General features: G+C 35.8%; 1 protein-coding gene across 1 annotated transcript in view; it reads right to left on the reverse strand.

The window, feature by feature from the left end:
• Pten (phosphatase and tensin homolog) overlaps nucleotides 1–15,679 on the reverse strand; it is a gene marked incomplete at its 5' end in the record, with an annotated part of 82,214 nt that overhangs the window by 53,895 nt on the left and 12,640 nt on the right. The window contains one exon of the mRNA XM_042689439.1: nucleotides 4,156–4,240. Within this exon, the coding sequence (XP_042545373.1) occupies nucleotides 4,156–4,240 (85 nt within the window). The remainder of the gene's footprint in view (nucleotides 1–4,155; nucleotides 4,241–15,679) is intronic.

Below are 15,679 nucleotides of genomic sequence, written 5' to 3' on the forward strand. Positions count from 1 at the left end.
AAGGCTGGGGTGTATGGCTTCCATGGTAAAGCTTTTACCTCAAGTATAAGGCCCTGAGTTCAAAACCCTAGTATCACCATCAACAACAACAAAAATTCCATTTTTAATCATTGTATGAGGACCAACACTATACTATAAAAAATATAAGATACCTCTAGTCTAGATTAGTCTAAGTTTCTCGCCTTTTTGTCTTCTAATATACAAGATACAATATGGTTATTAAGGAAATCAGCTTGGAGCTAAGGATGTGGCTCAGCAATAAAATGCTTGCCCAGCATTCACAGGAGAACCTGGATCTATCCCAGGATCATAAAAGGGGAAAGGGAAGAAAAGAAAGAAATCAGCTATAATCTCAGCACTTGGAAGGCTGAAGAAACGATTCAAAAATGAATTCCATGGTAAGACCCTAACTGAAAAAACAAAGAAGAATATCAGCTTTGGAATCTAACAGATCTGAACTTAACATTGAGCCTCATTTCTTCCCGGTGTAGCAAAAGAGGAAGTTTATTTCTTGTAATCCATTTATGAAACATACATAGATATATTCCACAATTTAATAAGATGCTGCTTATTAAATATTGTAGGCTTCTAATGCAACAGTTACACATGTAATATGTAAATAAATGCAGAATTGTTTACTATTCAAATAAATTTCATTATTGGTGCTAGTAATATAAACTTTCTAATCCATAGAGAGTCTTTATTTGTAAGAAGAGGCTAACTAAAGGAGTAATAACAGACCTTTCTTGTGGGACAATAAAAATATTTTAGAATTTGACAGAGGTGACAGATGTGATTGGGTGTACTATGAAGATACGTGACTGAAATTATGCACTTTAAAAATAGTAACAAATGGGGCTGGGAAGGTGGCTCAGTGGTAGAGTGCTTGTCTTGCATGCTTGAGGCCCTGGGTTCGATTCCTCAGCAGCACCACATAAGCAGAAAAAGCTGGAAGTGGCACTGTGGCTCAAGTGGTAGAGCACTAACCTTGAGATAAAAGAGCTGAGGGACAGCGCCCAGGCCCAGAGTTCAGGCCCCACGACCACACACACACACACACACACACACTCACACAAAATAGTAACACGTGAATTTCACCTTAATAGGAAAAAAAAGTGGGAAATGGCAGTAAAATTACTCCGTGTGTGTGTGTGTGTGTGTGTGTGTGTGTGTGTGTGTGTGTGTGTGTGTGTTTTCCTGGATGTTCCTCAAGGGCTGGATGCTAATACTGAGCTTTTATGCTCAAAGCTACCACTCTACACTTAAGCCACAGCTCAACTTCTCCAAATTAATGGAAGCTAGCCTCTAAATAATTTGTTTTCAATTTTTTACCAAATAAGCAATAATGATGTTAGGGCAACAAACACTTCCTTCTTTTATTTTTGGGCACAGGGGTCAGTTATGGGGCTTAAACTCAGGGCCTTGGTGCTGTTCCTGAGCCTCTCTGTGCTCAAGGCTAGCACTCTACCACTTGAGCCATAGCACCACTTCTAGTTTTTGAGTGGTTAAAGGACATAAGAGTCTCACAGAGACATTTCTGTCTGGGCTGGCTTCAAACTGTTATCCTCAGATCTCAGCCTCCTGAGTAGCTAGGATTATAGGTATGAGCCATTGGCATCCAGCCCTTCTTATTTAAAAATCAACATATACTTAAGATTAAAATCAATATATAATTAAGGAAAGAATATTTGAAAAGTTTCTTCAGGAAGAAAATGAACATTAATAATATAGGTTCTTGAATCCATAAGCTCACTGTGAAAATCATTGCAAGTCAGAAGAGGGAGCTCTAAGTATTTCCTCATTACTATGGGAATCTTCCTTCCAAACATTTCCAATAAAAGAGGAAGTTAATTATTTCCTATAGACCAGAACAAGAGGAAAATATTTTTCATGGACGTTGTTTCTAATGTCAACATTTCCTAAACTATGCTCCGTGAAACACTATCCTAAGAAAGACATTCAATATACTACAAAAGAAAGAAAAAATAGAAGGTAAGGAAATCAGAAAAAAGAAAAGTGGCATGCTAGAATTGTATTCTTGAGAGATTTTTATAATATATGTAGCAAAGTATAGACTCTATTCTAAAAAGGCTAGTTGCAAAGTATAGACTCTATTCTAAAAAGGCTAGTTTACCTCTATTAAACCTACATTTTCCTTATTTATTACGAACAGCACAATTCTCAAGCTACACCTTTTAAACACATGAAGCACCAATTACAGACTGCTTAGATTTATGCAAGATAGCACATAAATTTAATAATTTATAATATTAACCTGATGGACAATATTAACATACATCAAAGAGTCATCAATTATCTGAATGAAATTTTGTTTCATATTACAAGGTCAGGCAAGACATTAATGGCAAGAAGTAAGGAGAAGGAAAAAAGAAAGTTAAAAAGAAGAAAAAAACATTGTGGGAAGAGTTAGCTCTTTAATTTCTCTTCTATGAGATATCACTGTCATGCTCTATCAGTTCTATCCCTTGAACTAACAAAACATCTGCAAGCTAAGAGAAATTCACTTTTCTCTATCTCTTGTTTTACTTTTTACTTTAATTCCCAACTGTAGGAGATAACCTCAAATAAAAAATGAACAGTTACCTTAAAATTCATTGAGTTCCCCAAATACAGAATTTCACATAGCTATAAAAAATTACACTCAAAAGCATTCAATAATTCTAGACAATATAAGCATGAAGACATTTGCAATTTAAATTTATTTTATTCAAGGCAATGATGTAGGTCAATAACAAGCAATGAATTCTGGATATTCCCTGTTTGGGAAAAAAATACGGAGTTAGTAGTTAAAAGGATACTTTAAAATATTCTTTGCGTATCCCCACGAAAAAAAGCATAAAAATAAAATTTTTTCTAACAGAAAAGCAAAATTATATGAAAATGAGGCATCCCACTGAGATATTATTTATCAGCTTTGAACTAAAAAAGGAATCACTACCAGTTACTACAAATTCACCAATATAGTATAAGCCAATCAAAGTAACTAGCTATTCAGGAACAGGCCACAGCTGTTCCCTTGGAGTAGGCAATTATAACAGTTAAAAAATATTTAGGAAAAAAAGCCGGAAGTGGCGCTGTGGCTCAAGTGGTAGAGTGCTAGCCTTGAGCTGAAGGGCTGAGGGACAGTGCCCAGGCCCAGAATTCAGGCCCCATGACCGGACCCAAAAAAAAAAAAAAACTAGTACTACTGGGCTGGGAGGTTGCCTCAGTGGTAGATTGCTTGCTTTGCATACATGAGGCTCTGGGTTCGATTCCTCAGCACCACATAAACAGAAAAAGCCAGAAGTGGCGCTGTGGCTCAAGAGGTAGAGTACTAGCCTTGAGCTGAAGAGCTGAGGGACAATGCCCAGGCCCAAAGTTCAGGCCCCACAACTGACAAAAAGAAATAAAAAAATTAGGAATGATTTGTTTTCATTATAATTCACAGGAAAATCTACATCCCTCCTGGTTACTACTCATTTTAACTTATGAAGGATAGCATAGCATACTCTACTGCTAATCCTTTATATTAATAGCTGTTAACAACACTATAAATGGTGGCAAGACTAGTTCACTAAAACTGTTGGCTAAATAACAATCCAGACATATACAACTTCTTTTAAAATATATTTTCTTTATAAAAAAAATCTTAAGGCTAAACAAAAACTAAATAGATGAAAGCTAGCTAGATTAATTTCAGCCTTGGTTACTGATTAAAATCTAAAGGTCCTAATCTTTTAATTGAAAGGCATAAAGACGGGACTTATAAACACAGAAGATGCAAGACCAAAATATTTTCCAACACACTAATTTCTTGGTAAAATTATTACAACCTAAAGTCTAATAACCAATGGCCCAAGAAGCTGGAATTTATCATTAATTAGTATGATAAGGGATTAAAAGCTGAATCTCTAATTGAAATAAGACAAATCACATGACATAAGTACATCATCGTATACAAAATCTGTTCTATGAAGAGTTGTATCCCACTATGGACCACTAGGAACAGTAAGTTAAAAAAGGAGTTGTGGAGCACCATCATTACAAAATAAAAGTCTACATCATCATCTTTTTCTACGAAGCCTTTTCAAAAGGAAAATACCACATGAATATAATAAAGTAATATCGGAAATAGAAAGTAAGAAGAGTTCTTACCTTACTACGTCATCAATATTGTTCCTGTATACACCTTCAAGTCTTTCTGCAGGAAATCCCATAGCAATAATATTTGGATAAATATCTGAATACCTGAATTAAGGAAATGTGTGAAATATGCAACAATACAAAAATGTACACATTTTAAAACAATAAAGACATTTTACCCACCATAGCTATCGTTATTAAAGGTAAATACTTGTCTGTAACCATCACCATCACGTAATAATTAAGAAACACTGGTGAATACATTAATACAAAAAAACCTTCAAAATAACATTTAAATCCCTATATTTTATACATTAAAAATGAACTTATGCAAGGCATAGTGATTCACATGTGTAATCAAAAACTTAGGAGGATGAGGAAGGCAGATCATGAGTCCTGGCCAATCTGTACAACATAGCAAGTTCCACAACAGCCCAGACAATATAACAAGACCAACTAAAAAAAATACCCAAAAACATTTTTTAAGAATAAAAAATGAAATTCATATGGAACAATAAAAGACCCCGAATAGCAAAAACGATCCTTAACAGAAAGAAGAGTGCTGGAGAAATATAAATACCAAATTTCAAACTCTACTACAAAGCAATAGTAATCAAAACAGCTTGGTACTGGCACAAGAACAAACCTCAGGACCAATGGAATAGAATTGAAAAACCAGAAATGAACCTACAGTGATATAGCCATCTAACCTTCGATAAGGGAGCTAAAAAAAAAAAAATAGAATGGAAGAAAGACAGCCTCTTCAGTAAATGGTGCTGGCAAAACTGGTTAATCACTTGTAGAAAACTAAAGCTAGATCCTTATATATCACCCTGCACCAGAATCAACTCCAAATGAATCAAAGATCTCGAAGTCAAAGCAGACACTCTGAAAACATTACAGGATGGAATAGGAGAAACCCTAGGTCCCCTTGGCACAGGCCGAAATTTTCTTAATAGAAACCCAGAAACACAACAAATCAAAGAAAGGTTGGACAAATGGGATTGCATGAAATTGCAGAGCTTCTGCATGGCAAAGGACATAGCTAGCAAGATCAATAGAAAGCCCACGGATTGGGAGAAGATCTTCACGAGCCATACAATGGACAAGGGTCTCATATCTAAAATATACTTGGAACTCAAAAAATTAAATCCTCCAACAACAAATCCTCAAAGAAACAACTGCCCAATAAATAAGTGGGCTAAAGACTTAAAGAGAAACTTCTCTGAAGAGGAAATAAGAATGGCCAATAGACACATGAAGAAATGCTCAACCTCTCTAGCCATAAAAGAAATGCAAATCAAAACAACATTGAGATACCACCTCACCCCTGTTACAATGGCTATAATCAAGAACTCTAATAACAACAGATGCTGGAGGGGATGTGGACAGAAGGGAACCCTACTGCATTGTTGGTGGGAATGTAAACTTGTTCAATCACTTTGGAAAGTAGTATGGAGGTTCCTTAAAAGACTCCACATAGAGTTCCCCTATGACCCAGCAGTCCCACTTTTGGGCATTTACCCAAATGATCACAAACAAGACCATACTAAAGCTACCAGCATAACTATGTTTATTGCAGCATTATTTACTATAGCTAAGATATGGAACCAACCCAGATGCCCCTCAGTAGATGAATGGATCAAGAAAATGTGGTATATATACACAATGGAATTCTATGCCTCCATCAGAAAGAATGACATTGCCCCATTTGTTAGGAAATGGAAAGACTTGGAAAAAATTATATTAATTGAAGTAAGCCAGGCCCAAAGAAATATAGGCCTCATGGTTTCCCTTATTTGCAATAACTAGTATATGTCTGAGACGAGCAGAAAAGGTCAGATAATTTGACGTTAGGTGAAATGAACCCCAAGGTAAGTATTCAAATGTTCTTTTCTTTCTTGCAATTGTTTCTAACATATTTATAAGGTGATTTCTTTGTTGTTTTGTATGCCCTTCCCCCTTGCTTTCATTGTATTTGATGTTGGTATAATTTGTGGAGGGGAAGGGCAAAAACAAACCTTTTAAATAGGGATACAGGTGGACCTATTGCAACAATGAGATGTACAAGGCAATATGTCGAAAACGAACTTTACAACTTGGGGGGAGGGGGGAGCGATGGGAAGGGGAAACAAAGGAGGAGGCAACAATGCTTGATAAGAAATGTACTCATTATCTTGCCCATGTAATTGTAACCCCTCTGTACACTATTTTCACAATAAAAAAAATTTTTTAAATAAAAGAATAAAATATGAGGGGCTGGGGTATGTGGCTTAGTGGTAAAGTACTCACCTACCATGCCTGAAGCCCTGAATTCCATTCCTCAGTCCCACATACACAGGAATAAGGCAGAAGTGGCATTGTGGCTCAAGTGGTAGAGTGCTAGCCTTGAGCAAAAAGAAGCTCAGGGACAGTGTCCAGACTCCGAGTTCAAGTCCCAGGACTGGCAAAAAAAAATGAAAAATGAGGAGCTGTAATGGTGACTCAGTGGCAGAGTGACTGCCTTGCATGCATGAGGCCTTGGGTTCGATTCCTCAGCACCACATAAGCAGAAAAAGACAGAAGTGGCACTGTGGCTCAAGTGGTAGAGCGCTAGCCTTGAGCTGAAGAGCTGAGGGACAGTGCCCAGCCCCAGAGTTCAGGCCCCCCCCCCCAAAAAAGAATAAAAAATGTATGCTGTAGTTTACAGTATTTAAATATAAGAAAAAAACAAAATTTTGACTGTGTTAATCACAGAACTAATATTAGTTTGTCCAAACCAAAAATTAAATAAATAAACGACAAACTAAGACAAAACAAAGCAAAAGTTGTTACAAGCCGGGTGCTGGTGGCTCACGCCTGTAATCCACTACTGAGGAGGTTAGTTCCAAGCCAGCCCGGGCAGGAAAGTCCATGGGACTTTTACCTCCAATTAACCACCAGAAAACCGGAAGTGGGGCTATGGCTCAAGCAGTAGAGAGCTACCCTTGATCTGAACAGCACAGGTACAGCGCCCAAGCCCATAGTTGTGCCTGAATAAAACAGTACAACCTCTAATTTTCCACAATTTTAAGAAATCATGGTGTTAGGAAAACAAATAGACAATGAGGCTCAGGAATTTAGATTTAAAAGGTGGCTTTGCCTCTAACAAGTTATACAATGTGGGTAGTCACTTGGGCCTTTCTAGACTTTGTTTCTATTATACATAAAAACTAAGGTCAAGCTAGGGGCCAGTAATCCTAGCTACTCAGGAGGCTGAGATCACAGCCAACCCAATCATAAAAGTCCAGGCATAAAAGTCTATGAAACCCTTATCTCCAATAAACTATGAAAAAGTCAGAAGTGGAGCCATGGCTTAAGTGGTTGAGTACTAGCTTTGAGCCACTAAGTTCAGGGACAGTGCTTAGGCCTGAGTTCAAGCCCCAGGACTGGCACCAAAATACAAAAGCAAAATGCAAATCTAAGTCAGATGTGGGAGCAAATGTCTATAATCGCACTTGAGCGGGTGAAACATGATCAAAGAGTTGAGGATCAAAGCAAGCCTAGACTACACAGTAAGATCTACAAAAAACAAAGAAAACTGCCTGGTGCTAGTTGATGCCTGTAATCCTAGCTATTCAAGAGGCTGAGATCTGAGGATCATGATTGTAAGCATCAAAGTCTGTGAGACTCTATCTCCAATTAGCCACCAAAAAGCCAGAAATAGAGCAGTGGCTCAAGTAATAGAGTACCAAACTTGAGTAAAAAAGCCAAGCAAGGGGCTAGGAAAGTGGCTCAGTGGTAGAGTGCTTGCCTTGCATGCATGAAGCCCTGAGTTCGATTCCTCAGCACCACATAAGCATAGGAAAACGGAAGTGGCGCAGTAGCTCAAGTGGTAGAGCACTAGCCTTGAGCTGAAGAGCTGAGGGGCAGCGCCCAGGCCCAGAGTTCAGGCCCCACAACTGACCAAAAAAAAAAAAATTAAAGAAACCAAGCAAGTATGTAAAGCACAATGTTGATTTTCTCATCACAAAAGCTAAATGGCAACAGGAGTAAAGAAATGGATAAATCCAAACAAACATGAAATGGAAAAATGAATGGAAAGCAAGTTAGCAGATACCAAGATTTTAATTCTATATCCCAAAACTTTCTGGGTCTTCCCTTGTTAATGCTTTCAATTAACAGGCAGTTAGGGCTCATGTAAGGGAAAAAGAAAATCAAACATGGATTCACAGGCTATTAGGTTCATATTTCTTTCAAAAAACTTAAGTTCAATAAACACTAAGTATGTTCATATTTTATCCATACCATCAACCTTTCCAATAAAATAATGCTTTAAAAACCATTGTTCTAGACTTTGATTTTTTCATCTATGAAAAAAAAATCTCTGTCGAAAACGAACTTTACAACTTTCGTGCTGGGGGGGGCGGGGAGGATTATTGGGGGGGGCAGAGAGAGGATGGGAAGGGATGGGAAGGAGAAACAAAGGAGGAGGCTACAATGCTTGATAATTATCTTGCCCATGTAATTGTAACTCCTCTGTACAGTATTTTCACAATTAAAGAAAGAAAAGAATCTCTTACTAGGTTTTATATTTTTCCCTACTAAGTGCACTAAATGTTGAAAGGAAATAAACAGCAATTATTTTAATTTCCAAATAGATAAAATGCTAATTTGTTGACATGATTTAATTAAATAAGACCTAATAAGTAAAGCATATAATCATTCCAAAACAAAAGTAATGCAGCCTAAAACCTTACGAAAGTATTACCTAATATGAACAGTATATAATCATTCCTACAGAACAAAAATTAATGTAGCCTAAAACCTTATTTTCTAAATATAAAAAGAGGCATAGGCACAAATGCTTGAACCATAAAAAAAAAAAAAAAAGTGCTCCAAAAAATAAAGGAATAGCTAGACAGACCTCGGGAACACATATATATTTAATAGGTGCCAGGTCATGTGCTAAACACTTAACGAATATCATCATGTAATAGTGAATAATAGCGAACACTGAAGTTCCACTCCAGCTTTGCAACTTCAAGCTTATCACATCAGGCAAATGACTCATCTCTGGGGCATGTTTGTTCTTTAAAATGATGACAATGTCATTTGCTTCAACTTTTTCATTGGTTGTTTCAACCACCAAATAAAATATGCGAAAATATCTATAATATTAGCAAAGGGCTAATAGAGGTTGAATGAGAGTTGTTTTGCTGTTGTTTTAAATGTCCTGTTAGTTTAAGGGTCTCATTGCAAGACAGCTCAATATGGATTCATACAAACACGGACTGTAAAAGATATACTGGTATAGTAACCGAAATTCATTCAGCATAAATTTCAGGTTCCTTTTGAATAATTTTTTGTTATCTGCTAGTAGTGCCAGGACAGAAAGGAAAACTGACTGCCAAATAATCTATGAACTCTGCTTTAGTTTTCTAACTTCTCAAATATCATTTTTCTTTCATGTTTTTCACCATATGACTTATGTAACTAAAAAGTTTGCACATATTTTTACCTTGAAATAGAAGTTTAGATCTCACTTTCTAAATGGAAGCCTAACACTCTTCAAAGATTAATATCAATAGGAAAACAGAATAAAGAAACTTGCTGAAATCATTTTAATCAGGATACACTGTATACATATATGGAAATATCCCAGTGAAACCTCCCTTGTAAACTTGTATGCTTAAAATAAAAAGTTAACATCTGCTAGTAATTTTAATCAGGTGTAATGGCACACCTGTAATCTCACCACTCAGGAAACTAAGGCAGAAGGATTACAAGTTCAAAGTCAGCCTGAGCTATACATACCCTGCCTCATTTAAAAAAAAAAAAAAAAACTAGTAATTTTTTATTTAGGAATAAGACTATAAGAAATCTGAAACCTGTAACAAACAACTATAAAATTGTTCCCTCTTTCAACCCTAAAATCCCACCCTAGTAATATACTGAGGAAAAAATACCACCCCTAAAAATGTACTATACAAAGATATTTATGGCAGAGGTATTTACTAAAAAAAGAATGAAGACATGACCCAAATGGTAAAGCACCAGTTCCAGTATTGATGAAAAAATTAAAAATTAAAAAACTTGGGATAAGCGTAATATAAGCACTGCCTGATGAAAGAGTATGTAGTGCATATAGTTTAAATATACCTGTTAACATGTAAAAATCACATTTGTGATAAAACAGATCACAAAACAGTACAAAACCCTGGTTTAGCTATATAATGTTCATATATACGTTAATGTCTAGTAATAGCTTCTGAAATAGAATGTTTCCCATTGAACTTCTTAGAATCACTTTTAAAGTAGTTCCGCGCGCACACACACACACACACACACACACACACACACACACACGGAAAAACTTTAATTTTAAAGAGTAAAGCACTCTTGATGTCAATTATTTAAATTTAAGGCAGATTAAAGTCCAGAAAAACAACTTCTCAAATCACTAGTAACATCAGCAGCTCTAAAATCAAAAACATCATTAATTAAACCTTTAGGTTTTTGGGTTTTTTTGGGTCCAGTTGTGGGGTCTGAACTCTTGGCCTGGGCACTGTCCCTCAGCTCTTCAGCTCAAGGCTAGCGCTCTACCACTTGAGCCACAGCACCACTTTCAGCTTTTTTTTTCTTTTTGCTTATGTGGTGCTGGGGAATCGAATCCAGGGCCTCAGGCATGCAAGGCAAGCGCTCTACCACTGAGCCACCTTCCCAGCCCGAAGGTTTATTAGATCCTTCAACTAATTTTACCAAATTTTCTCCATAGCAGTTGTTATGAAATAATGTACTACAACTGCTTAAGATTGTACCTATGATTGGAGGAAAAGACTGTGAACAGCTAAGGAAAGGGTGACATCACCCAAAATACATACAAAATACATAACTGTAACTCCTTTGTATATCACCTTTATTTTATTTTACTGTAAAGATGCTGTACAGAGGGGTTACAGTTACATATGTATATCAACTTTATACTTGAAAAAGATTTATGAACCTCTCAAAATTTAAGTTACCCAAAGAACTTGTTTTAACAAGTATACCAAACAAATACTTTTTTCCGAGTGCTCTAAATGACTATGGTAAGACTGGCTTCCTATTTCAGAATTCTACTATTGTTAAGTGTGTGTGTGTGTGTGTGCGCGCGCGCGCGTGTGTGCGTGCGCGCGCCCTGTCTCATTATTCCCACTAAAAAGCATTCTGCTATTAAGTGTGTGTGTGTGTGTGTGTGTGTGTGTGTGTGTGTGTGTGTGTGTGCGCGTGCGCGCGCACGCGCACGCGCACAGGCGCTCTCCCTCTGTCTCATTTTATTCCCACTAAAAAGCAATCAAAATGTGGACATAAGATGGGCACCAGTGGCTCACATCTATAATCCTAGCTACTTAGGAGGCTGAGATCTGAGGCTTATGGTTCAAAGCCAGAGCTAGCAGGAAAGTTCATGAAACTATTATTTCCAATAAACTACCATAGAAGCTGAAGTGGACCTGTGTTTCAAGTGGTTAGAGCACATGCAAAAGAAGCTCCATACTTTTTCAAAGCATTACATACCTGAACTAAGATAAATGCTAACTCCTAATTTTCTACAGCAAAATAATAAGCATATGAAAAACTGTAAGTTTAAACTATAATTAACCTTGCTCTAACCATAAAGCTCATAAGTATCTTTAGTGCCCTTAAACTTTGCAATGTTAGATTGATAAATTACTTCTATAATATTCTGCTAATTATTAAATAAACACTAACTTTGGGCTACTTTATAATTAAGCAAAAGGAATGAGTTATCTTTTTTAGTAAAAAGAATTCAAACAGGTAAAATGTAAAAGATGTCAATAAGATTAGTAATTTGACAACAAAGGCCTAGTCATTTTCCAATTCATTCAATATAAGTCACATTCTGAAAAAAAAAAAAAAAAAAAGGCAAGATGTCTATCTGTGCTGGTCTTATAGATGGAACTTAGTTTGAAAATATTCAAAACCTATGTATGACACAGAAGGTACTAAGAAATCAGAGTTCTAATACAAGTATGTCTCCCCATAAGTATTTTTCTTTTTCCTATTAATTGTAGCCAAAACTCAGAAATTTTTACATTTGCTTTTAATAATCCAAATTTATCTTTTTTTTTTTTTTTTTGGTCCGGTTGTGGGGCCTGAACTCTGGGCCTGGGCGCTGTCCCTCAGTTCTTCAGCTCAAGGCTAGTGCTCTACCACTTGAGTCACAGTGCCACTTCCCACTTTTTTTTTCTTTTTGCTTATGTGTTGGCTGAGGAATAGAACCCAGGGCCTAATGCATGCAAGGCAAGCGCTCTACCACTGAGTCACCTTCCCAGCCCCCCCCAAACTTATCTTTTAAAGTGAGCTGTACAAAGCTGAATTCATTATAAAAGAAAAACCTTAAGTGTAGACTTCATTTTATATGTGGTTTTAATATATGTCAAATTTCTTTGGTTTTAATAAGTCAAATTTCTTTATTCTCTATTACCATAAGCCAGGCAATCATTTGGCACTGACTTTTTTTCTAAGTGGTAAAACAGCTTTTCCTGGGGCTAGGAAGGTGGCTCAGTGGTAGAGTGCTTGACTTGCATGCACCAGGCCCTGGGTTCGATTCCCCAGCACCACATAAGCAGAAAAAAATGGAAGTGGCTTAAATGGTAGGTGCTAGCCTTGAGTTGAAGAGCTGAGGGACAGCATCCAGGCCCAGAGTTCAGACCTCACAAACAGCAAGAGAGAGAGAGAGAGAAGAGAGAGAGAGAGAAAAGAGAAAGAGAGAAAGAAGAGAGAAGGGAGGAGGGAGGGAGACAGGCTTTTCCTAAGTGCAGTGGTTTAGTTTGGAGAAAAACAATATGAACAAGAAATAACATGCACTTTAAAACACAGAGGCAACGAACTGTCACTCATCATACTAAAAATACCACTAGTTTTGAAATTATTTTGTTAATTAAAGTAATTTCTAACCGCACTGAGGATATTGTAAACTTCACAGTCTAGAGAATTGTTTTAAAAAATGAAATTAGATAGTAAAACATTAAAATGCATTTTAAAATTTAACAATATGAATTTTAACAGAAAAATTAGCATATACTGACATATATGAAAATAAGTCTACATTACCCAGCTTCAATTCTTTAACTTTAGTAAGCTACCTGTAACATGCTTTCATGCTTTTGACTGAAGGATACCATTTTAGTAAAAATGAACTACAACAACTGAAGAGAAAAAGCAAAATTATTGATCACTGCTCAGATACAGAATCTTCCTATTCAAAGAACATATTAAAAATAATAATTTAAGTGGGACACCACAGCTCATGCTTGTAATCCTAGCTACTCAGGAGGCTGAGCTCTGAGGATCATAGTTTGAAACCATCTGGGAAAGGAAAGTCCCTGAGACTCTTTATCTCCCATTAACCAGAAGAAAACCAGAAGTGGCACTGTGGATCAAAGTGGTAGAGTACCTAGCCTTCAGAGGGACATCACCCAGGCCCCAAGTTCAAGCCCCAGGACCGACAAAAATAAAATAATAACAATAATAATTCAGCTAAACTGAAAAAATATTTTAAAGCCAACCTTTTTGACAAGTAAGTCAAAATTTTAAATATACAAGACAAAAATATCAATAGATGAGTGGATTGGGAATAAAAATTAGAAACAGGAACTTTTAACGCCTCATATCCTTGAAGTACTAAGTAAACAGAATGGGTAAAGACTTCAAATTATCAGCATTTAGACTTTTTAAAAAATCTCACAAGGTGCCTCACCATAAGAGATATGATTTATATACACATTATTTTTCTATACAAAAAGGTCTAGAACAGTATCATTTTTTTCACGGCCTACAATTCAGTCTGGACCAAATCAATCTGATCAATAGCCAGAAGCTAATATTAATCAGTCTACTTTGCTCACAGACATTAATTTAAAAACTGGCAAGATGTTTCTTATGTGAGGAATATAGATTCCCAAATTCAAAATAATATCTAAACTTAAACATGCTTATCACATTATCATTTGGCATAATCAAAAAAAATGACTGTTTTAATAAAATAAAAACAAGATTAATAAAAAGACTTAAAATTAATCAAATTCTATCAAGCCAAACAAGCATACAACATAAAAAACACCAAGTTCTTAGAGGTGAAAAGAAATATTTTTAGAAACATCTTCAATAGTGTCTATATTGCAACAACAAAATTTTAAATTTGGAAATTCATTTTTGGACAAAAATTAAATTGTAGGGCTGAGAAGATGGCTCAGAGGTAAAGTGCTTGCCTTGCATGCATGAAGCCCTGGGTTCAATTCCTGAGCACCACACAAGCAGAAAATGCCAGAATTGGCACTGTGGCTCAAGTGGTAGAGCGCTAGCCTTGAGCTGAAGAGCTAAGAGACACCCAGGCCCAGAGTTAGTTCAGGCCCCATGACTGACTCAAAAAAAAAAAAAAAAATTTAAATTGTAGAATAAAAGCAGAGTCTGAAAAATACGTAAAGGAATATTTATTAAGTCAGTTCCCTGCTTAAGTGCTGTAATGACTTCTTACACATCTTGTTAGGAAAACTAGTTTTAAAGTATCAAAATCCTGTACAATATCTTAAGTTAAAAATACACTTGCTACACTTATACATCCAGATAATCTAGTAAAATCAAAGCAGCCTAAAAGCCAGCCTTATTACATAATCTTTAGTTCTCAACCCATATGCAGGTTGAAAACTAAAGATTATATAATACATAATGTTTCTTTTGGTAGAAAAACATAAACATTAGCATAACTACTTAAAATTTCATCTTTAAAAAAGCCTAAAATTTAGCCTTATATCTTAAAAAAAAAAAACCTTAATTAGATGATTCCAAAAATGAAGGTGTCAAAACCACTTGTATCACTAAATTATCTTAACTTTTCTCTTCGAGTAACAGATGGTAGGCATTTGGTTCTTGGACAGTACACAATAATCACAATCTGTGTGACCTTTTCAGTATTAAAAAGATTCCAAACAGCTTTAATAATCAGGCCCTTAGCATATTTTAAAATATTACACATAATCTTGACCACAACCTAGATACGAAAAACTGCATCACACTTCTTAGTGTACTACTTTGTTTATTATAGCTTCCCTAACAAACTAGTCTATAAAAGCTATTTCAAGATACTAGACTGCTTCTTCTATTGTCAAAACCATACACGCACACTAGCAAAATATTTTTGCCAACACATTTTTATGAACATCTTTCTAAGCATCTAAGTATATACCATGCTTAAATAAAAAAATCTCTTTAAGAGTTGAAACAATTTTATCTTATTGGAAAAATGTATTCTAACAAGCAATTTTGTTTCTGAGGAAATTTTGTTTCTACCCTCAGTATTTTAAATATTTTTATAACTATATAAATAAAATGAATACACTTCATTAATAGATAAATATCAGTTAGCTGATAAGTTAAAGATTGTTTTTGATATCTGACACTTAAAAATAAAATCTGACAGTACTAAATGCAAATTTTTAACACAAAACTAGTATTGATTATAAATGCAAATAAATAGCAAACCTGGATCAATTACTGTCACAGCAAATATAAGGCA

This window comes from Dipodomys spectabilis, unplaced genomic scaffold, assembly GCF_019054845.1.
Source record: "Dipodomys spectabilis isolate Male_0828 unplaced genomic scaffold, ASM1905484v1 ptg000125l, whole genome shotgun sequence".
Taxonomy (NCBI): Eukaryota; Metazoa; Chordata; class Mammalia; order Rodentia; family Heteromyidae; genus Dipodomys; species Dipodomys spectabilis.